The sequence below is a fragment of the Molossus molossus genome, unplaced genomic scaffold, assembly GCF_014108415.1.
Source record: "Molossus molossus isolate mMolMol1 unplaced genomic scaffold, mMolMol1.p scaffold_m16_p_4, whole genome shotgun sequence".
Classification (NCBI taxonomy): Eukaryota; Metazoa; Chordata; class Mammalia; order Chiroptera; family Molossidae; genus Molossus; species Molossus molossus.
In genome coordinates, this window is record NW_023425377.1 from 121,123,736 (window position 1) to 121,150,843 (window position 27,108).

The window sequence follows — 27,108 nt, forward strand, 5'->3', positions numbered from 1 at the left end:
TTTTCTGTTGTTCTTCCATGGACATTAACCTATGACAAGTTGCGTGGTTCCTCATGTCCTATCTCACTCAGAACGGTTTCTGCTGTGTGCAATGTGCCCATGCTTTTCCCTCCTTCTCTCCCAGTTCAAGAGAGGACATGCCTCTCCTCAGGTCTAAGGACATGTTCTCTATAACACCTCACTTCCAGAATTTTGTTGTTTAATTATCTACTTCTGTCTCCAACCTACCTCATTTAACATGCGAATTCTCTCTCCTTGATCCTCTTCTCTTTGGGGCAATCGCATTGAATTACTCAAGACCAAACCTGGAAGGCATCTTTACTCCTCTCTGTCCTGCAGGAAGTACTGTCTCCTTCGCTTCTCACATGTCTTTTTGTTTTGTTTTATTTTGTTTTTTTCATTTATTGATTTTAGAGAGAGAGGAAGTGAAAGGGACTGAAGATAGAAACATCAATGAGAGAGAACATCAACTGGCCACCTCCTGCATGCCCCCCACTGGGGATCGGGCCCACAACCTGGGCATGTGCCCTGTCCGGGAATCAAACCAACGACCTCTTGGTGCATGGGTCGACGCCCAACCACTGAGCCACATCAGCCAGACATGCTTCTCACATGTCTTAAATCTAATCTCCTCCTCTTCCACATCCCCAGCCAATGCCTTGCCTCAGGCCTTAATCACCTCCCTTCTGGACTACTCTAAAGCTGACCACCTGGTTTGCCAACCTTCAGTCCTATCCAGAGAGATACAATCCTAAAATGCAAATCTGCTAAACTTCTAGCACTTCCATTTTCAAAGACAGCTACATTCAGGGAAAGGATGTGGGGAGGGAGTTAGTTTTAAGAGAGGCAGCGAGCATAGATAAATCTTATTTCTTAGAAAAGAAGAAATTTCACCATGGGTCCTATTATGTCAGAATCTCAAGTCCAGTGTGGATAGGACTCTGATTCTGCAGGGATTCTGTTCATCCTGATCAATCCCCAGACACCAGCATCCTCTCTTTGCCCCCGGCGTCACTGGCCTCTCTGACCACGGCGTCGCTGGCCTCTCTGACCACGGCATCGCTGGCCTCTCTGACCACGGCGTCGCTGGCCTCTCTGACCACGGCGTCCCTGGCCTCTCTGACCACGGCGTCTCTAGCCTCTCTGAAGCACATCACCCTCCAGAGCCCTCAAGGGAGAGAAATCAAATTCCTATGCTAACAAGAGCAGCACATTCATAAATAGGAGGCAGAGCACTTTCCAAGTTCATCCAATGACCTGGAAATGTCATCTCTGATACAAAACTGTCAAAACATCTTACTACAGGAGTTGGTTTTTTTTTTACCTACAAGGAGTGGACAGTAATTCAAATAGCTAAACAAAAGCTCAGGAATAAGGCTAAACTAGATAACAGAAACACACACACACACACACACACAAGAAAATAGTATGGCTTAAAAAATAAGTAAAACCACATAAAAGACTTGAGAGCAACAATTGTAATAAGTCAGAGAACAGAAAGTCCCATGACCGTTTAGGATGACTCTTCCAGGAACTGGGTTTTCACCAGCACACAGGACAGTTATAAGGGTAAGTTGGTCATTATGTATGTTTTTATTATTATTCTTGTTCCTGCTTTATTAGGGTGAGCTTTATTTGTAGACCCTGTTCTCTCTTTTAAGAACAATCTCCAAAAGCTAAAAATGTTTAACAAGATCTAAGATGTTTTATTTTTTTATCCTCACCTGAGGACATTTTCCCATTTTTTTGTTCAGGTAGAGTGGGAGGGAGAGAGAGGAACAGAGAGAGAGAGAGAAACATCGATGTGAAAGGAACACATCGAGTGGCTGCCACCCACATGACCGACCAGGGCCAGGGACAAACTGCAACCGAGGTACGCGCCCTTAGCGGGAACCGAACCCGGGTCTCTCAGGACCGCAGGTCAACACTCTAACCGCTGAGCCAAACCGGCCAGGGCAAGATCTAAGATGTTTTAAATATCCAAGTATGTAAGTAGAATTCCCCATCATTACACATGATAATTTCTAGAATCTCAAAAAGAAAGAAAAAGAAAGAAAATAGCACAAGATGCACTTATTTAATGTAGTTCATCATGAGACCCAGAAAAAGAATGCCCGTACCTGCATAGGCCCAGGAATGCAGGACAGAACCCTCTCTATGTTCTCAGAGGTCACATCAACATCATTCACAGCAACAAGGACATCACCTGGAAAAAAGAATGACAATAAAAGGTAGTTGTGCAAATATCCAAAACCCTGAAAGACCTAGAACTGAAACACTGAAAAGCACCTATTCTGGTCCAGACATTCAGGGGTTTGTCCAAGGTCAGAAAGCTCATTGGTGGCGGAGCTAATCCCCCACTCCACTCTTAAACTATACTGCAGCCTAACGTCCACAACTGAATACAGCCTATGGATATTTAGAGATGAACATTTTCATTAAAAAAAATTTTTTTTATTGATTTTTTTTTTAGAGAGGGGAAGGGGGGGGGGGACATCAATGAGAGAGAGAGAGATATTAATTGGCTGCCTCCTGCACACACACACACACACACACACACACACACACACCCAATGGGGATCAAGCCTGCGGCCAGGAAGAATACTCCCATTTTTTGATACAATTGGGAGAATTATGCAAATCCAAAGACAAATGGAAAACTTGTAGCATAAACCAAGTACTGCACTTAACAAAACTGAATATAACCACTTATACCCACAGTAAAAAAAATTCAGTGGAAATTTTAATTGAATCCATGTGGTACATCATAACTCAATACGCTATGGCATTCACTTATTGATCTGTGTCTACACATAGCTCGTTGTTGCAAAGGCCCCACCATATCAAACCCATAGCATGTTTTGGTAAAAACCTCCTTTGCCATGACTTTTCTTTAAAAGTGTATGCTTTTAAATCTGGGGGCTTTCATAAAGTTCAGTCTTAAAATGGACATTTACTTTCACAACACACATAAAGGTAATATCAAAATATCGGTAAGCCATAGTCATAAAAATATATACATGACAAGGTTATTTCTCATCATATTTAAATATATCATTATGAAACTGATCAAATAATCATACTCATCTATTCAGTAATTAATCCAACAAATATTGAGCACCAACTGTGTGCCAGGCACTGCAGATAGAGAATTGAATTAAACAGAAAAATATCTCTACATAGAGCTTGATACTCTTTGGGGAAGATGGATAATAAACAGGTGTATAGATAAAAGTGTTGACAGACAATTCTTCATCGGTCTCCCATGTTTTTTTTTTTGTTTTTTGTTTTTTGTTTTTAATCCTCATCCAAGGACATTTTTCCATTTTTTGCACAGAGTAGGAGGGAGAGAGAGGAAGAGAGAGAGAGGAAAACATCGATGTGAAAGGGACACATCGAGCGGTTGCCACCCGCACAACCAACCAGGGCCGGGGACAAACTGCAACCGAGGTACACGCCCTTAGCGGGAACCGAACCCGGGTCTCTCCGGACCGCAGGCGGACGCTCCAACCGCTGAGCCAAACCGGCCAGGGCGGTCTCCCATGTTTTGTACATCTTGCAGTCCAAGGCACTGAAAGTCTGCATTCTGGGTTATCTTTTTTTGGATTCTTTTTTCTTTTTGCTGTTCTGATTGGGCATTTTTTGCTTCCTTATATTCCAAATCGATGGTCTGCTTCTTGGATTTACATAGTCTACTACTGAATCTGTATAAATTATTCTTTATTTCCGATAATGCCTCCTTCATTTCTGACTGTGCATCCATCATTTCTGACTGGTCCTTTTTTATGCTCTTGAGGTCCTCACTAAGTTCACTGAGGTTCTCACTAAGTTCATTGAGCAACCTTATAAGCAGTATTTTGAATTCAGCATCTGTTAGGTTGCTTATCTCCATTTTGCTTAGTTCTTTTCTTGGGGTTTTGTTCTGTTCCTTCCTTTGGGACCTGTTTCTTGGTCTCCTCATTTTAGCTGCCTCCCTGTGTTTGTTTCTGTGTACTACTTAACAAGAGGTATGGGGTTAGCTGAGACCAGATGCTGCTTGTTTGAAAGAATTTAGGAAAACCTGAAGCAGGATCCAAGACAAGCCAATCCTATGGTTAAGCAACTGGCAACAGCTTGGGTGGGCCTGAGAGTTGGGTGGGGCAGGGCCTCAGGGAATCACCAGGGCGGGGCAACCAGTGTGAGCCAGGTTGCTCAAGTTCCAGATATGGGGGCTGTCTGCCACCCCAGGGAAGGGCTCACCAAAGGAACAAAGGCTTCTGACAGCAAGTCTATCCAGGAGAAAGCCCCCTCTCCAGCCCTCCCTCCAATGCCAAACAGCGCAGTTCTTCCCCGTATGTCTCTGGTGCCTTTCGAGCTGCCTCCCCAACACGGGAGCCCAGAGGGAGTGAGTCTCAGTAAGTCCATGCTCTGGCCCTTTAAGAGGAGCTGTCTGGGGCTCCAGCAGCCTCAGCCTCTGCTGGTTTTCCAGCCAGAAGTGATGGGGATTCTCTTCCTGGCACTGGAACCCTGAGCGGGGCTCCAGGTGTGAGACGGGGAACCCTCAGTCCTCAAGGAGGACCCTCCCAGCCGAGGTGTCCCCCTGATTTTTATCCCCACACGTGGGTGTGGGACCAGCCTGACCCCTCCACCCTCCTACCAGTCTCCGTGTGGCAGCTGCTCTAATGTCGCAGTTGTAGGACTGCCATTCAGCTCGGTGTCAGGCGGTTTTGAATGATGGTTGTTCTGTAGTTTAGTTGTAACTTTGATGTGGTTGTGGGAGAACGCGATACCGCGTTTACCTACCCTTCATCTTGACCAGCAGTCCTCCCTCAATATCTTACTGTTAATAATTGTTCTTTATAGAAGAATCACATTCCCTAAGGTCAAAGTTCCTCTCCCTTTAATGCAACTCACTACAGGTATGTGTTTAGGTGTCATCTGGCCCTATTCTTGTCGCCCTGGGAATGAGGTTTGGGGAACAGGTAGAAATACAGTTCCTTTAGCTACTGCTATTCGTCCCTGGCCCCTCTCTGCCTTCCTTCCTCGCTCTCCTTAACCCTCTATCTCATGGGGAAGGGGTTGGGTGCAGAGTCAGCAGGTGGAATTTCTTAGGTCATCACCATGATGGCTTTTAATGACCTGCACTAGGTTTAGTGCTATTCAGTTCACAGCTCTGCAGGTGTGGGCATTGAGTCACTGTGATGGTCAACTACTGCCACACTTTGAGCAACCTGGTATCTTCTTGAAAGTAAGAATTTGCAGCCCTGGCCGGTTTGGCTCAGCGGTTAGAGCATTGGCCTGCGGTCCAGAGAGACCCGGGTTCAGTTCCCGCTGAGGGCACGTACCTTGGTTGCAGTTTGTCCCCAGCCCTGGTTGGGTCGTGTGGGTGGCAACCACCCGATGTGTCACTTTCACGTCGATGTTTCTCTCTCTCTCTCCCTCTCATTCTATCTGAACAAAATATCGAAAAATGTCCTTGGGTGAGAATCAAAACAAAAAAGTAAGAATTTGCAGACTAAAACAAACTTCCAACTTCAGTTCAACCTGGGGGAGAAAAAACAACATATACCCCATTTTTTAAAACAGGAGATTAAATAATTGTACTATATCAAATAATTTATAGCTGTAGTGATTTTTTTTAAAAAGGGACAATGAACAGTATCAGAGTACTGATGCAAAACAAAGCCATTTCTATACCATTCTATCCATGATTTCCATTGTCCCTTAAGATGATCAGAACACCTAAATGGTGACACCACTTGAAGCTTGCTCCTTTAAATACACACTTTATTGGATACTGTCCCAAATGATTTTTTTCTTCCAAACCCTAACAAATACGTGCAGTTCTATCTGCAGTTGAGCATTTTAGGGAGAGTCACCGAAAGCATCACGTCTCACACACTTCTAAAAGCAGGAGACATGTATCATAAAAGATATGAAAATAAATTTTAGGGCAACTGTAGTAAAGTGCTTTTAAATGTTCAGAAAATTTTCTTTCTATAAAAGAAGTGTGACATCCACGTCTCCGTCTCCCGGATACTTGTTTTTCTGCAGCGGCTCAGAGATGGCAGGCTCCCAGGACATCAGGGCACAGCACTCCCGGCAAGACCTTCCTCAGCAAGTGCCGGGGAGGCGTCGGGCGTGCTGTCCCGTTCCCAAGGCTGAAAGGACCTGAACTGCGCAGACTGGTTTGAATTAAGAAGAAATAGTCAAGGGATTAGTGATGGTTAGAGGTAAGTAGAAGAAAGTCATCAAGAAATACAGCCGAGGATCACTGGCCGGTTTGGCTCAGCGGTTGGAGCGTCGGCCTGCGGTATAGAGAGACCCGGGTTCGGTTCCCGCTAAGGGCACGTACCTCGGTTGCAGTTTGTCCCCGGCCCTGGTTGGTCGTGCGGGTGGCAGCCACTTGATGTGTCCCTTCACATTGATGTTTCTCTCTCTCTCTTCCTCTCTCTCCCTCCCTCTCTATCTGAACAAAAAATGGAAAAATGTCCTCGGTTGAGGATTAAAAAAAAAAAAAACTTATTTTGCCCTGGCCGGTTTGGCTCAGCGGTTAGAGCGTCGGCCTGCGGTCCGGAGACACCCGGGTTCGGTTCCCGCTAAGGGCACGTACCTCGGTTGCAGTTTGTCCCCGGCCCTGGTCGGTTGTGCGGGTGGCAGCCACTCGATGTGTTCCTTTCACATCAATGTTTCTCTCTCTCTCTCTCTGTTCCTCTCTCTCCCTCCCACTCTACTGAACAAAAAATGGGAAAAAAATGTCCTCGGGGGAGGAAAAAAAAGAAATACAGTCAAGGATCAAATAAAACATAAACAGGTGAGGTAAATTTATCACAGTGCTTCAATCGATTCTTCAATGTAAAGTCAATTGTTTGGGAAAACCTATCAATTGCTCGGCTTCTACTTAGTATCAAACAACAAAGGTGTATTGATGGGTTACGACCTAAAGCCACCAAGGACTATGAAAATACACGTGCACAAGCTTGTTTCCTGCTCTAGCGGTTTCCTGCTGTTACACTATATACAAAATGAATACAGTTTAACAAATTACTTTTGAAACAAATTACACACAAATGTAGAGAAAAGAAAGACTAGATCTTATCAAAACACACAAAAAACACCAACTCACTGTGGTAGGCACAGTAATTGTCCTCCAAAGACGCTACACATTGTGGTCTGTAAATATGCTACCTGACAGCGGCAACAGAGACGGAAGGATGCGCTTGAGTTAAGGACTCATAAGTCGAGTAACATATAGATTAAATTATAATGTAGATAACCACACCCTTGTTGGACATATTCATTTTTTATTGTTACTTAAAAAAAACGGTTCAATGAATGTTTCAGGCAGTTTCTCCCTTTTTTGTAGCGGGGGTCAGCAAACTTTTTCTATAAAGGGTCAGATAAGTAAATACCTTCGGCTCTGCAGGCCATATGGCCTTTGTCACAACTACTCACTCTGTTCCCATAAACTGCCTTTATGGACACTGGTATTTGAATTTCATATTTTAATATGTCATAAAATATTATTATTTTGATTTAGTAACCACTGAAATAGATAAAAAGCATTCTCAGTTTGCAGACTGTATGAAAACAGGTGGTGGGCCAGACATGACCTGCTGGCTGTGGTTTGCAGGTCTGTTTTAGATTATTTCTTTAGGGTAAATGTCTCAAAATGGACTAATTGGGTTAAATGGTATATTGTTGTGGCTTAATATTATTTCTAAATTATATTTTGAAAAGATTTTATTCATATATATGTATTTTTTTGGCTTCAAACAGGAATGCTTTGCCACTCCCCTGGCCCATTCAAAGGGGCCGTAACAAGTGAGAGGCCTGTGAATGGAAACCAGAGCCCGTGGGCACCGGCTTTATCGCTGCCTGGCTCTGTTCCTGGGGGAACCGTCTAGTCCCTTTGGCGCTCATCTGTAGAAGGAAATAACTACACCAGCTCTAGAGAAAGGCCTTTAAACCCTAAAATTCTGCCTTGCCAATGAACTCACAGCCTCAGTTTCTTTCCTTCACTACTGGGTAAAGTACTACAGGTAGAAATGTGGGAAAGAAATGATGTGAGAGAGGAAAGACAGACAAACACAGTAGAGTTATTTTCATTAAGAAAATCGAAATGTTACAAGTATTACAGAAAAAAGAAATATGTGCACTGAATAACAACATGCAAACTATTAGAGAATAAAACCATATATTTAGGACTTCATGAAAACCAGATCTATCTTTTAAAAAAAATACATTTAAGTCCTGGCCAGTGTGACTCGGTTGATTGAGTGTTGTTCCATGCACTGAAAGGTTTCGGGTTCAATTCCTGGTCAGGGCACATGCCTAGGTTGTGGGTTTGGTCCCCAGCTGAGGTGCGTGCAGGATGCAACAGACAGATGTTTCTTTCTCACACTGATGTTTTCTCTCTCTCTCTCCTTCCCCATCCTTTCCCCTTTCTAAAATAAATAAAAACATATTTAAAAAAAAAAACAAAAACCCACTTCAAATATTTTAACTGGAAACAACCAAAACATCCATGAACAGTAGAATGGAAAAACAAATAGTGTATATTTTAATACAATGGAATGCTACATAGTGACAAAATGAATATTTATCATAGATTATAAACTAAAGAAACCAGATACAAGCAAATATGCATTACATGCTTCCATTTATAAGAAGTTCAAGAAGAGGCAAAATCAACTGTTGATAGAAAACTTGTGACTTTAGATTTGGGGGAGGGGGAGTGGACTGGGCGGACCACCACGAGCTTTCTGGAACTGTTCCGTATCTTGACCTGGTGGCAGTTACACAGGTATATACACATGTCAAAATGCATCAACCACACACAAGATTTGTACATGTTTTGAATGTATGTTATACCTTAATTAAAAATATTTTTAAAAAGTAAACCCCCCAAAACCGAAGAGAAACATAGTAAAGGTGTGTCACACAAAACAAATTTACTCAGTGATCACAGGTGGGGACATTAGACGTTAACACAAAAAGAGTGTGAAACAAAAACTTTGTTTTACTGATTAGCAAGAACAGTCTGCATGCCTGGAGCATTAACGTGTCATTTCTGTAACCCAAGCCTTAAGAAATCACCAGGGTAACATGCAGTTTCTAAGACGTAAGTACAAGGAGGACTTCCACTTGCTCTGGTCTGAGGGCGGGGCTGGCTATAGGAGTCTGGGAATTATCAGCTGACTATCAAACTTGAAAAACTCAGGAATAGAAATATAAAAAATTAAAATGCAAGTTCTTGGCAGAAGAACAGTAAAATGGCACCAAAATAAAGCAGCAAAACTCCCAAGATCCCGGCAAAGAAAACTCAGAATAGGATAGAGATCCGCTGTCTGAAAGGCAAGAAGGAGGTCACCAGCTCGCCGTGCCGGCCGGCCGAGGCACTTGAGTCAAAGGAGGACCACTCTTCGCTGCCAAGGCAGCAGACACGCCAGCAAGTGCATTACCAGGACAGTGCTCATGGTCCCCCTGCCTGTGGGTGACCTCACAGCTCAGCCACAGATGGCAGCGTGAAAGGCAACCAGGAGAAACTTCCGTCACAGGAGCGCCTTGTGCGATTAGCAAACCCTCTGACAATAACATAGTCTCTTCTTTATTCCTAAAACATATAATTTTTAAAATACAGAACATAATCATAACAAAAATGTTTTGGAAAAGTAGAGAAAACAATCACCTATACTGTTCCTACACCAACCCAACACTATTAGCAATTTGTTGTGTTTATAATGACTTCTAATTGTTTTTCCTGTACATATTCTTTCGACATAGTTTATCCATTCACCCAACAAATGTTTTTCAGGGCTTGTTTTGAGGCATTTCGCTATACACCAAGGATGAAATAGTCATTTTATTCTGACAAATATATATTTTTTTACTTATTAGTATATTGTTTCTGACAAATCTTTTTTTTTTTTTTTTTTTACTTATTAGTATATCATAAGCTTTTCCATCATAAAAATGAATTCATGAGCCTCATTTTTCTAGTGTTTTATTGCTACTTAAAACATATGCAGCACCCTGGCTGGTTTGGCTCAGCTGTTGGAGCGTCAGCCCACAAACCAAAAAGTCCCGGGTTCAGTTCCCACTAAGGGCACGTACCTCGGTTGCAGTTTGTCCCCGGCCCTGGTTGGTCGTGTGGGTGGCAGCCACTCGATGTGTCCCTTTCACATTGATGTTTCTCTCTCTCTTCCTCCCTCTCTCCCTTCTGCTCTATCTAAAGATAAAATGTCCTCGGGTGAGGATAAAAAAAAATACATGCACGAAGTGTACAACAGGTATTCAGAGCAGTAGCCCCACGTTAACTACACTTGTCCTTCAGTATCCACAGATGACTGGTTCCAGGACCCCTGCAGAACCCAACATCTGCAGATGCTCAAGTCCCTCAGATAAATGCCACAGAATTTGCACAAACCTACACACCTCACCCCATACACTGTAAAGCATCGACAGATTACTTATAATACCTAATATGTAAATGCTACGTAAATAGTCCTATACTATATTAATTCGGGAGTGACGACAAGAAAAAAGTCTCTACATGTTCAGTACAGATACAGCCATCATAGGCTAAATACATAGTACACGTCAGAAACAAAGGAAGAATTTTCTTTAGAATATTTCCCATGAGAGGTTGGATGAATCTGCAGACATGGAACCCACGGATAGGGAGGGTTGTACAAAGAGAATGCATTAGCTAGAATTTCCCATCCTAAAATTATGGGGTCAGCAACAACCAGGCAGGGTTTCACAAGCAGGAATCCTGGCCTCCTTTGACAGAACTAACAGAACAAACCTTAGAGAAATTTTAGTCCAACTTTTCATTTTACAAAAAGAAAGTTGAGGATCTGAGAGAATGTAAGTATGCTTTGGCTTCTGTGCTGGTTACCTATCACTGCATCATGAATCACCCTCAAAACTCAGGAGCTTGAACTAACCATCATTTTTAACTTTGTGTGGTGAGGGATGTTAACTAGACTTACTAAGGTCATCACTTCACAATATGTACAAATGTCGAATCGTTATGTTGTACATCTGAAACTAATATAATGTCATATGTCAATATAGCTCAATAACAAAATGAAATAAATAACCAGCACTTATTGTCTCTCCCGGAGCTGGGGTGAGCGGGGCTCAGCTGAGGTCCTCACTCAGGGCTCCTCATGCAGTTGTAGCCAGATGGTGGCTGGGGCTGGAGTTATCTGAAAGGCTTCTTCGCCACGTCTGGCGGCTGATGCTGTGGGTGGCTGGTGCCATCAGCAGAGCTGGTCCGATGGCATTTTCATGTGGCCTGGCCTTCCTCACAAAATGGCAATAGGTTCCAGGAATACCAGGCAGAAGTGCATCACCTTTTCTTTTATGATCTCATCTCTTAGGTGAGTCCCAAGTACAAGTCAGTCACACAGTACCACTTAAACGGCCGTCGTCAGCCCACCCAGATTCAGAGGGCTGGGTGGGGAGAGACACACAGGCCGTAACTCTCTATGGGACGAGGGTCAGCATGACACTGTACGAGGAGAATGTGGGGATCTGTGGCAACCCTTTGGAACACACACTTGGCACAGCTGCCCTTCCTGCCCCAGTCCTCCCTGCCCCCTACCACGGCACTTACCACACGGTGCGACACTGGCAGCCTAGCTCTGACCTGTCTCCTCCACTGCAGTGTGAGCTCCGTAAGAGGAGTAGCTGGATCGGTAACCTTTGTACGCCTGGCACTTAGATGCTCAAATAAATATTTGTTGAATCAGTGAACAAGTCAAATTTATACAAAATAAAATACTTTTTAAATGTTTCTAAAGTAGCAATAAAAGTTCCTTTATTTAAATCTCTTAGGCTAGATCAACTTAAGACCGTCAGCTTTTAGCACTGTTAATACCTTTAAGTTTTACTAACAATATATTCTCACATTTGTCTAACTTATCTTTAAGTAATAAAGCTACTACTAACTCCAACATTATCTACAGCAGCTTAAAATATAGCAGTAACACAAAATGCTCATCTTAATATATATTCAGAATAACTTGTGGATTTATTTTTTCCCTCAAAATTGGTGGGTAATTTACGGCAAACACCCTTAAAAGGAAATTTATGTATAACACCGCTGTTGCCAAACATGCCAAATAAAATAGTTAAAACCACTCCAAAACCTTAGTGCATTCAAGTGCAAACATACAATTTTAAAGTACTTTTATTCACAAATTATGTATTTTTGTATCATGTTATTTATTGGACATACGTCATTCAACCCTAAATTATCACTGTACAATCGACTTTTCTTTTACTTGTCAGCAAATACAGCCCAGATGATATAAAATTACATTATCCCAAACTCACAAATCAGTTACGCTGTTCCCTGGCCTAAGCAAGGCACACACACATATTCGAGGCACTAAAATATTTCTTTTCAGAATACGGTGCCAGCCTGGCCGTACACCACCTTAAAACAATTTCACTCTTATCCCAAGTATCGTCAAGGAGGCCTTAACCAATGAGACCCTGGCTGTGATTCTGTTTTGATCACATTTCTCACAAGACACCATTAATCACAAGACACCATTAATCACATGTCTCAGCAAACAAGGGCTGGTATTCAGCAACAGCACTCACCGATGAAAACCCGACCGCTCTTCATGGCCGATCCCCCTGGCAGCAGGCCGTGGACCACCAGCTTCTCTCCGCCGGCCTGCTTTCCGGTTCTCCTCCAGCTCCACTTGGTCTGATGGATGATCCCAACCAGGACTTCCAGAAGCTTGAGATGCTCTTTGGCCTTGGTGACAGTTAGCTTCTTTGGGTTTACATAGACGTTCACGTCTTTGTATCTCTGCTGGACAATGACTCCCGTTTTCTGATTGGACTGATGCTTTAGAATGGAGACTGGCCCACTGTCGTTGCTATTTTTTTTATTATAGCGCTTGGGCAAAAGTCTTTTACTTTTTAAAATTTTGGTAAACCTCTTGAGTTTGGGTTCATACTTTCTTCCTCCTTTGTAATCATCCTCTTCAATAATAATCTCATTTTCACTGAACCTGACACGGTTCACAACAGGTGTCTCAGGAAGGAGGCTTTCTTCTTCACCTTCGCTCAGTTCCAGATAAAACAGCTCTCCATTTTTCTGCACACTGTCCAGCCATTCAGGCTCAAGGTCACTACGGGGAAAAAAAAATCTGAAAAGCAGTCGAACATAAGAAAGACAGTTATGCCTTTCTGGCACGGGGGTGATGGTGGGGGTAGGTAGGGGACAGGTGAAAGATGGAGAAGTTCTTTGATTAGAATCCTCTTACTATTTCTAATTTATTATGAATACCAACAGTTTTTTTCTTGATGATGTTTTTTGTAGAGCACTGAAGAACAGGGGTTAGAGGAGAAAAAATCCAAAAGGCATAATAATTGAAAAGAAAACAAAAACTGAGATGGTCTCCTTTTAGAGTCTAAGGTTTTTTTTTGTTTTTGTTTTTTAAAAGAAATTTTGTTCAGGTCGTGTGGTTATTGTTCACATGAGACAATTTCACTGGACAACAATTTACATTAGTAGTTGATTGTACAATTATATCCATAGATGTAAGCCATTTGGAAACTGTACATAAAAATATCCTATTTGCATAGCAATTTTTCAGCATGGCTGTCATGTTAAAATGAAAGCTAAAGACCAGTATTACTAGACTTTGTTTATATAATAAATTTTCCAAAAAGAAACATTCCTTTCACTGTGAATAAAAATCACTGCTGAAAACAACCAGTTTATAATCATAGTTAATAACGATCACTTCTATGGCCTATAATTTCTGCAAAACTCCTTTTTATGAATAATTGTAGTAGGAAAAGTAAACCACATATTACATAATTCATCATGTGATTGTACAGAAATTTTTAACCGGGAAGTAGGCCATTGAAAGAAACAAAGTTACTGCTATTAGAAAGAACTGAAACAGCCTTAAAAAACAAAAATACTCATCTTAAGGTAACATGCCTAACCACAAGCTCTACCCTGTTCAATGTTATGAACATTTACCTTTAAAACTGCTATTCTTTAAAGCAAAACTGGTTACAGTGGAAAACTAACTAGTGGAGACTTATTCTAGAAACATGAGTTGTAATATCCTGGCATGGAAGGGTATAATTTGTGTCCTAATCATTCAATCAGATAGAAGACAGTTTGGTTTTTTGCAATATTAGCAACTCCCGTACTTTTAAGTTAAAAGTCTCTTTCTAAATACTGTGAAAATCCATTTTAAAAATGCACTTTTCTATTACTCAACTCTGAAACTAACCATTGCCTTGGTCTGTGGCTGGTTATTAACACAGAATTGTAACTATATATGAAAGGTGAAAAAGGGCATAACTAGCCCCAAATATCAAAACTAGTATTTTGTTGGCACTTGTTGGTTCCTGGTATGTGGCATCATTTTAAACACTTAGCATCACTCACTGCAGGTTATTTATCACGTATTAGCTATTTCACCCCTCCCTACCTGTACCCACAGAAATAGTACTTCATAACCGCAGTCCCACCCGAAAGGGAGAATCTAAAGAACCGTGTCCCCACCATAAACAATGTAGGTAACGCTACCATAACTTAAAATGTAAAATGTAAATACCACGATTATACAATTACTTATGAAGACACATATCAATTTAAACAGTGAATGAATTTATTTGTCTTATAATCTCAAATCTCACCCCCATTAAACATGAAGATGGTATATCTTATTCCCTAAAATCTAAATGTGGAACCACTTTTGGGTTATGATTTAAAGAGCCATGCAGGTGTGTGTAGGGTGGGTGGGAAGCTCTGGGGGTGGCATTCACTTTCGAAGCAAATAAACAGTTCTAGGCACTGTGGAAAATCTAAAAATACCAGAATGAAAACACCAGTTCCTTCCCTTGAGTAGTGGGGAAGAGGAACTGAGAAAGAATTCATGACAATACACATGGTAATATAATAGAGAGGGGTCATCAAGCTTAGCCATGGTTTGAGAGTGAGGTCAGGGAGGACTTCCTGGTAGATGAGACCCAAGAAGTGAATTTTAAAAGAATACGTGATACATCACCTAAGGCAACAGAAACAAAGGAGACAATGAACACATGGGACTACATCAAACTCAAAAGCTTCTGTACAGCAAAAGATACAATCAACAAAATGAAAAGGCAACCCACTGTATGGGAGAGCATCATTGCCAATGATATATCAGATAAGGGGTTAATTTCCAATATATATAGAGTGCTCATACAACTCAACCAAAGAAAAAGAACCCTATTAAAAAAATGGGCAGAGGAACTAAATAGACACCTCTCCAAACAGGATATACAAATGGCTAAGAGACATATGAAGAAATGCTCAACATCACTAATCATCAGAGAGATGCAAATTAAAACAACAATGAGGTATCACCTCACACCTGTCAGAATGGCCACCATCAACAAATCATCAAACAATAAGTGTTGGCGAGGGTGTGGAGCAAAGGGGACTCTAGTACACTGCTGGTGGGAATGCAGACCGGTGCAGCCACTATGGAAAACATTATGGTGTTACCTCAAAAAATTAAAAATGGAACTGCCATTTGACCCAGTGATCCCACTTCTGGGAATATACTCTAAGAAGCCTGAAACACCAATCAGAAAGAATATATGTACTCCCATGTTCGTAGCAGCACTATTTACAATAGCTAAGATCTGGAAACAGCCCAAATGTCCATCAGTAGACGAATGGATAAAAAAGCTGTGGTACATATACACAATGGAGTACTATGCAGCTATAAGAAAGAAAGATCTCTTATCCTTTGAGATGACATGGAGGGACCTAGAAAGTATCATCCTAAGTGAAACAAGCCAAGCAGAGAAAGACAAATATCACATGATCTCACTTATTTGTGGAATATAATGAACATAACAGTCTGAGGAACGGGCTAGTCCCAGAGACGTGGAAGTGGGGTACAGACTGACAATCCCCAGAAGAGGGGGTGGGAGGGGAAGAGATAAACCACAGAACTTATATGTATGTGTGCATGAACAATGGACATGGACAACAAAGCTGGGGACAGGGCGGGGAGGGAGGGGGAGGGGGGAATCTGGGGGGGAGGAAACATCTGTAACAAAAGTAAATAAATTAATTTAAAAAGAAAAAAAAAGAATACGTGCTCAGGGAGGGAGCCTGGAGAGCTGTAGGAGAAGAGATGAGAATTCCAAAAAGAAGCAACAGTGTAAGCAAAGGCCTTGAGCAATAGTCTGCATGGACTGCGTGGGCAGTTTAAACTGGTCTGTGGTGGCCAGAGCTGAATTCCTGAAGTGGGGAGTGACAGGAACAATCAAGGCCCAACCTTGCGAGGCCCTGGACCATGGCAGAGGTTTGGGGTTTTATAGCGCAGGCCATGGATGAGTTTCCATGCCAGGCATCCTTGGATAGGTGTACTTTGACAAGAAGACAGAAGAAGGATCCAAGGTGGACAAGACTCAAGACAAGAAACCCAGTAGGGCTTTTCCGTCATCTAGGCAGAGATGATAATGAAGACCATGGTAGAAAAAATGGAAAATAGGAGAAACATTTAAGAATGATTGAAATCACCAGGACTATAAGACTGAGTAGACGAGAGGATGAATACTGACTAGATTTCTAGTTGCTGACTACACTTTCATGAATACATAGGCATAGACGCATTCTACACAAATGGGGACATAATTACAATACATGTCATCTGCCCTTCTTACCTTTCACTGACATAAAGTGTTAAAAATCTATGTTCTTCTAATCATATAAAAACACACAGGGTTGCCCTGGCCAGTCTGGCTCAGCAGTTAGAGCACTGGCCCATGGGCCAAAGGGTCATGGGTTCAATTCCCAGTCAAGGGCACATACCTGGTTTGCAGGTTCAATCCCCGGCCTGGGTCGGGGTCAGGTGGGTGATTCTCTCTCTCTCTCCTTCTCCCTCCCTCCCTTCCACTCTATCTAAAAATCAATGGGGAAATCTCCTCAGGTGAGGATTAACAAAAAGGAAAAAAGAAAAATCCACATAGGGTTTTTTTGTCATTTGTTTTAAAAAGTGGAATGTGTGTATCTATATACCTGTGTATCTATATGTATTTCTATATATCTATATCTATATCTATATATCTTTGTAATTTGTCAATTAACAATACAATTTAGAAACCCCTCATGGCTGCATCAACTGTCCATATCAGAGATATAACACATTTGGTTATTCACCTACTGATAAGCTTTGTGTTTTGTTGTTGCTGTTCCCCCTCCATGAACAACAACACACTAACCATCTTTACACGTATATATATACAGATCTTTACCCAAAAGACAATACTAATTCACACGTCCAGCAGCAATGAGTGAAGTCCATTTTCTTAACCTTTAGATAAAAAAACAAAACAAAAAAACTTCACTTTAAGAAGACGACATTTTTAAAAAAGAAAAATTACAAGAAGGGAGATGGGAGAGACAAAAGTAAAGACAGGAAATGACTGTAAGAGACTCTGCAAAAGGAGCCGCCTACAGTGAAAACAAAACGAACCGAGAGACACAAAGACTCTGGTTCTGTGTTGACACTGCCCACTCCCGGAGATGGAGCTTAATCTTCCCTCCCCTTGCGTGTGGCCTGGCCTTGGGGCTGTGCTTCCAAAGCCCAGAGTGTGGGAAGTTAAAAACAGTAACCACAGCGAAGAAACCTGGCTGACAGGACCTCGAGCAAGAGATGGAGGTTATGAGAAACGAGGAAGGACCGAGCACTGTTACAGACCCCAGCACACTAAGGAGATCTGCCGACTAAATGCAGCAGGACATCCGGGGTTAGATCCTGGAACAGAAAAAGGACATGAATAGAGGAATGGTGAAATCTGAAAACAGTCTGGAGTTTACTTAATAGTTCAGTATCAGTGTTACTTTCTTAGTGCTGAGCAACTGCGGTAGCTGTGTGAGACGTGACCGGCACCGGGGAAACCCGCGGACGGACATCCAGGAACCCTGCACTGTCTCCGCAACTTTGCTGCAAACCTCGACTTATTCCAAAATAAAAGGTTTACTTTTAAAAAGGAATTAAAGCTTACTGTTTTATTTCAGATTTTTGTAATACACAGTCACATTGATCAGTATTGACATAAATATTCTTTCGTCTCTCTTCTGAGACTCGCTGGTGCAAAGTTGTCATTGTGTGTCTCTCAATGAGAGTATTTTGTTTAGTCTATTTTGCTCTAAACAGAAAACTGTATGGTTATAGTCTGCTCCAAGTGTGACGGCACTTTAGGCCCTAATTGATGTGACAAACGTGAACAGAATGCTTTCCAAAAAAAGACCTGCTTTTCGGCACATGGGCAAGTGCATGTACACAGGCTATAATATAAACATGTTAAAGGAAATGAACTTCAGATAATGCTAATACCTTCTCAATTCCTGATGTATTCAAGAATTCTACACTGATACTAAATTTCTTTTTCCTTCTGCTTCTAAGCTATCACATCTCTCAGGTGTATTTGCATTAATGCCAGCATTTTTCATCAATTAAAAATGTTATAAAAGAGCCAACCCTCCTGGTACATTTCCTTAAGAAAAACAGATTTTTCTGACTACTACAAACCTGGTACATTATACTTTCTTTTTTCTTTTTAGTGGGCAAAGCACAACGTGTTTTACCAAAGTGGCCAACACACAGAGTTACAAGGCGCTAAGGGTGCAGCAGGATGATTCTAGAGACAGAGAAAACCACATACAATAAAAACACTGGGAAAATTAATAGGGGTTCTGTCTGGTGCTCAGTCAGTGAATATCAGTCTGCCTAAAGCTTTTCTGTGTTCTGCCTACCAGCAATACCTAATTTTCATCCACGAGGTCTCTTGATTGTTTTCTAAAAGAAAACCATGATTTAGAGGTTAAAATCTATGCTACATATGTTAGCAGTATCAGAGGGTAGGGACCTAGGAGGGGCTGATGCTCCTTCTAGTTTAGCAACCACTGGAACAAATGCACAGCTTGTCAGAGAAGAGGAAAGAATCAGCCAGACAACTAACTGTGTCCTCACTGCTTGAAATACTTTTTTGTTCTTGTTATCAATCCTCACTCAAAGATACTTTTTCCAGTGATATTTAGAGAGAGTGGAAGGTAGGGAGGGGGAGAGGGAGAAATTGAATTACATTTTTACATCAGGAATACATCTCCATTGGAACTATGCTCATAATGATGCTGTGCCCAGAACCCCACCACCCACCCCCAACCCTTCAGCTAAACAGGGCATGTCTACACATCACTGAGATAGGGATACGATCCAACCCTGGCAGAATCGAAATCACAGACCAGCAAAACATTCCATGATAGAGCTTTACTGTACTTGAAAGATGTCAGAGGGACAAAGAGCTCACCACCTCACTGAAATGCAGGTGCCAAAGGCAAGGAGTAAAATCTTCTAGAGAAGGGTAGAGTTTGGGGAAATTAAGTCTAAGAGGGATCAAAAAAGGTTCTAGGAGAAGGCGGCACTTAGTGAGACCCAGAATGATTTTGGCAAGTAGAGAGAGGAAGAAAGGGGGTTTTAAACAAAGAGAACAAAGCATATAAAAGTACCGGTGTGACCTTCCAGAATGGCTGCCATCAACAAATCATCAAACAAGAAGCACTGGCGAGGGTGTGGAGAAAAGGGGACTCTAGTACACTGCTGGTGGGAATGCAGACTGGTGCAGCCACTATGGAAACAATATGGTGTTACCTCAAAAAATTAAAAATGGAACTGCCATTTGACCCAGTGATCGCACTTCTAGGAATATATCCTAAGAAGCCTGAAACACCAATCAGAAAGAATATATGTACCCCTATGTTCATAGCAGCACTATTTACAATAGCTAAGATCTGAAAACAGCCCAAGTGTCCAATGATAGATGAGTGGATAAAAAAGCTGTGGTATGTATACACAATGGAACACTATGTACCTGTAAGAAAAAAAGATCTCTTATCCTTTGAGACGACATGGAAGGACCTGGAAAGTATTACCCTAAGCGAAATAAGCCAATCAGAGAAAGACAAATACAACATGATCTCACTTATTTTTGGAATATAATGAATGAAATAAGCTGATGAACAAACTAGACCCAGAGACATAGAAGGAGGGTTCAGACTGACAAACTTCAGAGGAGGGGTGTGGGGAGGAGGAAAGACATAAACCAAAGAACTTAACATGCATGTATGCATAACCAATGGAGACAACAATGCTGTGAGGGGGGGCGGGATCTGGAGCAGGGTGTCACATGGGGAAACTTTGGATAAATTAATATGTTCATTATCTTGACAGATGTATACACATAAAAATTTATCAAACTGTACACTTTAAATATGCGTAGTTTATTGTATGTTAATTATACTTCAATAAAGCTGTTAAAAATCCCTTAAAATTTGAAGGACATATTTCCCTTCTTCTCCATTCTTTTTTAAAAAATTGTAATCCTTACCCAAGAATATGCTTGTTGATTTTAGAGAGAAGGAAAGGGTGAGAGACAAGGAAGAGAACATCGATTGGCTGCCTTTCATCTGAGCCCTGACCAGCAATCAAACCTGCAACCTTTTGGTATAAGGTATGTGCCCTAACCGGGAAACAAACCCACAACCTTCTGGTACATGAGATGGCACTCCAATCAACTGAGCCACACCGGCCAGCCTCCAGACGCTCTTCTTATTTTCAGTGGAAGTTCCTTATCTTTTCATAGCTAAATTCCCTTTAAGAAGTATCCCTCTTTCTCGGTCAGCCACGGTTTTAAACCTAACAATAACAAACTATCACTTTGAAAAATCAAAGATCTACCTCATAAAATGGATAACTTTGGCCAAAATGAACTAACCAATGTTACTTCAATGAGTCAGATAATTGTAAACCAAAGCAAAGCAATGTGGCATTGCAAGTCAATGTATGATTTTTGTTATTTCAATACTGCAACTAGGCACTGGTTCCCTCAACCCAGCCCGCCCACCAGAATTACCACAGAAGCTTCCCCAGGGACTTGCCAATGCGCCAGGATAAGATATACTGCAATAATCTAAAATTCCCTCTTACATGTCATATCTATTAAAAGTACTTCACCAGAATGTACCCAAAAGTAATTTTTATTTAAAAAATGATAAAACTGAATGATTTTGTATTGACAGTCTCATGCAGCTCAAACTGGTTTTCCATTACATATGGAACAATGATAATTTCCAGAAAGAATATGCAAACAATTAACTAACTAGAACCTTGAAAGTTCAGGATACTTTATGTGAATCAATAAGCAGCATAACTTTTTTAATAACCTTCATCTAGGCAATGAAAGACAATAGACAATTCACCTCTCTTGGCTTTGATGAGAAAGAGTAAGTTCACATCCCTCTTACAATGGTGACTCTGCAGCTTAGGGAGATAAATACCTACTGCCACAACGAAAGACAGAACTGCCTACCTGGTCAGGCCAGCAAATCAACTCTCTCACATCCTACACACCAAGAAGGGCCAGCCATGAAGTCTGAATTTTGGTTGGACTCAAAACATAGGCCAGTAAAACATTTCACAACAGAGGTTTACTGTCCTTTTACGATAAAGACACTGGAGGATAAAGATGCTGGAACATGGGAGTGATCACTGAATGACATATAGAAAGCTTAACAACCATGTTCTTAAAATTTAAAATATAACACACAGATACATGTATTCTGAATTGCAAAATGCTTTCAAGTAAAGAGATTTCCTAGCCCTGGCCGGTTTTGCTCAGCGGTTAGAGCATCGGCCTGTGGTCCGGAGGGACCCTGGTTCGGTTCCCGCTAAGGGCGCGTACCTCGGTTGCAGTTTGTCCCCGGCCCTGGTTGGTTGTGCGGGTGGCGACCACTTGATGTGTCCCTTTCACATCAATGTTTCTCTCTCTCTCTCTCTTCCTCTCTCTCCCTCCCGCTCTATCTGAACAAAAAATGGAAAAATGTCCTCGGGTGAGGATGACAAAAAAAAAAAGAGATTTCCTAACACGAAGTCCTCAGATTGCTCATTTCCTAGGAAACAGGGTTAGCTCATTTATCTTCATTCCACCAAAATCAGGGTGCCCCATTTGAAATAAGGTCTCCTAAATTCCTACACTAACAACTCACAGCTGTATGGCTATGAGCAAATTACAGATTCTCTCTGGGATAAAACTGTGATTTTAAGGTGTAGACAAGCCAAGAGTTTGAGTCTCACACTGTGTGGCTTCCATACCAAGACCAAATGGGTTCCACACAGTCCATACTTCCTTCCAGCAGCCTCGGCTAATAACCATAAATTTTCTCATTAGTGTTTAAATGACCATGGCAGAAGAGTATGCAAAATATGTGATATTCTTAAATTTGTTCAAGTCTTCACGAATGTAATCTGTCCTCATTAAGCCTCTAAGAGTATATTAAGCAGCCATTAGTGATGGTTTTCCTCCATGCTTCTAAGACAATGATAAAAAGTGTTCTGCATACCTATAGGTGAAAATAATTGTCAAGTAACTGTTACTCCTAAATACACATAAAATGTAATCCTAAAACTGACCATATTTGGCAGTCCATTACAGCAGCGATTTTCAACCAGTGTGCCTCACAAATTTTCAAAACATGCAATACCTGACTATTTCTATTTAGTCAGGGCACTGACCCTTTCCCCTTAGATTGTCAAATTCAAAAAAAAAAAATGACAACAGCCAACACAAGGATAGACGTCCGGTGTGAATGAATCAAAATTATACCTTTTTTTTTTTTTGTCAGATAAGCAGAAAGTGCCTTTTTTTGGTGTGTCACAGAATTTTAGTAATTAGTTTATGTGCCACATGAAAAAGGTTGAAACCCGCTGCCACTGAAGGTCACGCAATCCCAAGCAGCCAGCTCCCTGCAGTCCCCCGGCCCCCGTGCACACTCCCAGGACTGAAGGGATGCGTGCAATCGGCCCTCGGAGAACCTTACTCGTAATCGCTACTCCCAGACGAGTATGAACCCCAGTCGCTGGCCCTATCTTCAGGATCACAATCTTCATCTTCTTCTTGCCCAGCGGGGTCTCCAAGGGGCCCCTCCGGACTCTGAGAACTGCACAAAGCGGAAGACGCCATCGGCAGGGCTGCAGCAGGGCTGCAGCAGCGTTGCAGCAGCTCAGACTAGCGTAATTCAAATCTTGCAGCTACCGGGGCCGCCATGTTTCCTCCCGAGAGACGCGGCCGGCACCACGTGACCGCCCATCCTTGGCTGCAATTGGCGGCAGCTCGGTTGCCAGGGGAACGGGGAAGCTTCCGCGGGAGAACTGGGAAAGCTGACGGGAGCCAAGGAGCGGACGTTTCTGGGAAGGCGCGTGGGAGGGATGGAGTAGCCAGAACTCTGCCGCGCACGCCCTCCAGACGCGCTCCTTTGGAGCTGCCCAACTTATTCAAACGGGGAGAGCCACGGGGTCCCCCCGCCCTTTCCTGCCAGTTTGCCCTTTGCTTCTACGCGACGTGCGGTCCGCAGCCTTGGAGACGCTCAGCCTGCGTTTCCCTGGAGGCAAAGGAAACTACCCTCCGCTTTCCTCGGGGCCTGAGCGTCCCTTTCACCGGGGAACCGACGCAGAGCAGGACCCTCAGGGGTCAGTGTGATGTAATGTAAATACGCGCCCTTGTTTCCTTGGTTTTCTTACCGTTTCGCATTTGCAAACATTTCTGCACTTCTCCCAAGCAGATAGTGTAGACATAGGTGGCAATGTTGTGAAATCAACTGCATGTTCATTTTCTGACTCAAAGTTTTGTAATGTGATGACGTGTTCTCCTCACTGAAGTTGGAAGTGTAAACAGGTAAGTTTTACCTGTCATTTGTGAAAACCTACACCAAGTGTTTTTTGTAAGTACAAAAGAGCTAGCATTTATTGAGAGGTAGCCATTGCTCTAATTACTTGTTGCATTCATATCGTATGCTAAATATTCACACTATGAAGTAAATATCCTCTACTAAACAAAGCCGACCAAGAATTGAACCACTAGATTCAACTATTAGAGACCTAAGAAAATACGGGATGCAAATTAAGTTTATAAAAGTGAAAAGCTGAAAGCAATCTTAATGTTCAACAATTGGGGAAAAGTTAAATACACACACACATATAAAATGAATATTGTGATGCTAACAGAAATATAATCTGTGTAGATTCCTTTTTTAAAAGGATTGGATTTTTTAATCCAATTCTACAAACAATTGAGCATCAATTAGGAGTTTGATGCCTTATTTCCTACTATACATTAATGAGGTTAATCAAGTGTGCCCAACTTGCCTCATTGAAAGATGACCTAGGGCCCTTGTTAAACATACAGATTTTAATACCTTGCCCCACTTCAGCAGGTTCAGAATGTCCAGGGGAGTCCGCTTGGAAATCTCTGTTTTAAATAAGTGCCCCAGTGATGCCTGGGTTGAGGCAAATTTGGGGGACACTACCCTAAGCCTTTCCTCAGCTCTGTGCTTCACACCACTGACCATTTCCCAAGGAGGCTGGGCCCCACTCCTGCCTCCGGATTTTGAGCCTGCAGACACCCCTCTCCCTGCTCCAGAACCCATCATCTGCATCATCTTGAGCAAATCAGTCTCCCCAAGCTTCACTTTTCATATCCGTGAATTTGGATATGGGTGTGTACTTCACAGGACTGTTTGGGTCCAGTGAGTTAATACATGTAAAATACCTACAAAATGTCAATAAAAGTATTTTATGGACTGTTTACTCATACAGTTCTCTCACTGTGGAATGCTACTTATCCAAAATACTACATTTTCGTTCAAGACCCAATTCAAACAGTACCAAGAAGCCTTCTCAGACTTTCCTATCTCAATAAGAATTCCTGTTGCCACCTTCCCCTCACAATGTATCCCACAAAGTTCTATTATAATAAGTAACAGTCTGCCCTGGCCAGTTTGGCTCAGCGGTTAGAGCGTCAGCCTGCGGTCCGGAGAGACCCGGGTTCTGTTCCTGCTAAGGGCACGTACTTCGGTTGCAGTTTGTCCCCGGCCCTGGTTGGTTGTGCGGGTGGCAGCCACTCGATGTGTCCCTTCACGTCGATGTTTCTCTCTCTCCCTCCCACTCTATCTGTACAAAAAATGGAAAAATATCCTCGGGTGAGGATTAAAAAAAAAAAAAAAAAAAAGTAACAGTCTGCTTAGTATCTAAATTATTTAGGGGTGTGTCTATCTTTGCTGCCAAATGATAAGCTCCAGATTTCTAACTTTATATGTCATATTGGTACTAACTAAATTAATATTTAACAACTTTTTTTTTTTTTATCCTCACCCAAGGACATTTTTCCATTTTTTGTACAGATAGAGTGGGAGGGAGAGAGAGGAAGAGAGAGAGAGAGAAACATCGATGCGAAAGGGACACATCGAGTGGCTGCCACCCGCACGACCAACCAGGGCCGGGGACAAACTGCAGCCGAAGTACATGCCCTTAGCGGGAACCGAACCCGGGTCTCTCTGGACCGCAGGCCGACGCTCTAACCGCTGAGCCAAACCGGCCAGGGCATATTTAACAACTTTAGATGTATTAGAGAGGATGAAGAAAGGAAAAGAATAAGATGCCATTTTCAGGGCCTTTTCAAGAAGACTGTTTTTGTCTGTTTAATAATTAGCAATTGCAGGAAGATTTTAAAGAAAAAAAAAGAGTTGGACTGGGGAATATTTTCATTTTCTATTTTCCACTTCACAAATGACCAGCCATCTTCTGAGGCCCCAAAGTTTAGCTGAATGTATATGAGAATTAAAGTCCGTATTTCCACAGATTGCCATCTCAACTAGGCAAACAATACAATTCTGACATAAAATACACCAGATAAGAACATAATTAAATATTTAGTACTTTAGCAGGTTCAAGAGCTCTTTCCCTAGTAGTAATAGAAGCTAGCACTGAGAAGTAAATGAAAACAGGGCCAAAGGAGGTCATGTCCATTAAATTTTTAAAAACTTTGTTAGAAACTAATTATTATTGCCTTACTTGTGAACAAGGAAATAATAATTCATGAACTATGTGGCAATACTGACAACCACGGCCATTTTGAAAATCATGAATAAATAACTTGATAGGTCAGCACATCAGCATTTTACAAACTGAGACTTATAATGTGGAATTTTAAAAATCTGGGATAGAGATATAATATATAAAATGACATTTCGGCAAGCCTGCGTTTGTAGAACTGCATTATGATCGGAAATTTTCATTTGCCTGTATAAAAATTGAATTACGTGTAAAAAAATATATGGAACATGTGCTAAGATCATTCATTCTCCAGGAATAAACACAAAAGGAACTAAAGTAGATGGCACAAAGCTCAAACTCCAAACCCTTCATTTACTCCTAGGTATCCTCATTGGCACTTTCATTTATAAATTATAACACATCCAGCGGAATGCTGTGCTGTCAGACATCAGTAGCTGCCAACCAGAAGTAAGGGAAGCCTCCTTCAAACAGGACTACAGCAACAGCAGGAATTGCTGGTGGCTGACAATCCGCCAATGAAGAGCAAAGTGGGAAACCAAAGCAGACAGAATTACCAAAAAGAAAAAAAAAGCATAGCATAAAAATGAGTGCAAAGTGCCCTCAGTAGCACCTAAAAAAATAAATAAAAGTCACTGCATTGTGGAACCTTACAGTAATTTGACAACTATGAAAATTCTTGACAATCCATAGGTGCCTTGCATTCCCCAGTCAGAAGAGCCAGGTTCTCATCCTGATTTTGATACTAGACCAAGTGAAACACGAACAGTTTCCTCCTATGTAGACAGAGATAAGAATCCCTGCCTACTAAGCAGCTTTGCTAAGAACCAGATGAGGCAACCTTTAGAACCTCATGCTTTACACCTTAAGAAATAGAGTAGTGTGTGCTACATGTTAAATATTTTTAAAGTTTTCTATTATTTATTTTAGCTTTTACTTTTGGAGTTGAAAAGGATATTTATTATCAGAAACATCTAATGAGGCACACCTTTACCCTCGACAGTTCTAGATATTTGAGGTATTTTAAATATGCCATTTTGCTCTTGATGAAAGTATGACATTTAGGTCATCAAACATTTTCAGAGGTCTGCCTCACTTTCCCTACTGGTTTAGGCATCAGAACACACCAGCGCTCCAGCCTGGTCCAGCATCATACATTAGCCATTAGGCT

The 27,108-nt window shown here is 41.8% G+C and overlaps 1 protein-coding gene across 1 annotated transcript in view; it reads right to left on the reverse strand.

Annotated features, from left to right (window-relative positions):
- The window catches only part of INTU (inturned planar cell polarity protein), a 61,283-nt gene extending 38,172 nt beyond the window's left edge, over positions 1-23,111 (reverse strand). The window contains exons 1-3 of the mRNA XM_036240692.1: positions 22,910-23,111; positions 12,601-13,139; positions 2,121-2,206 (exon numbers count right to left, since the gene is read on the reverse strand). Of these exons, the coding sequence (XP_036096585.1) occupies positions 2,121-2,206; positions 12,601-13,139; positions 22,910-23,052 (768 nt within the window). The 5' untranslated portion in view covers positions 23,053-23,111. The remainder of the gene's footprint in view (positions 1-2,120; positions 2,207-12,600; positions 13,140-22,909) is intronic.
- Between the last annotated feature and the right edge of the window lie 3,997 nt (positions 23,112-27,108).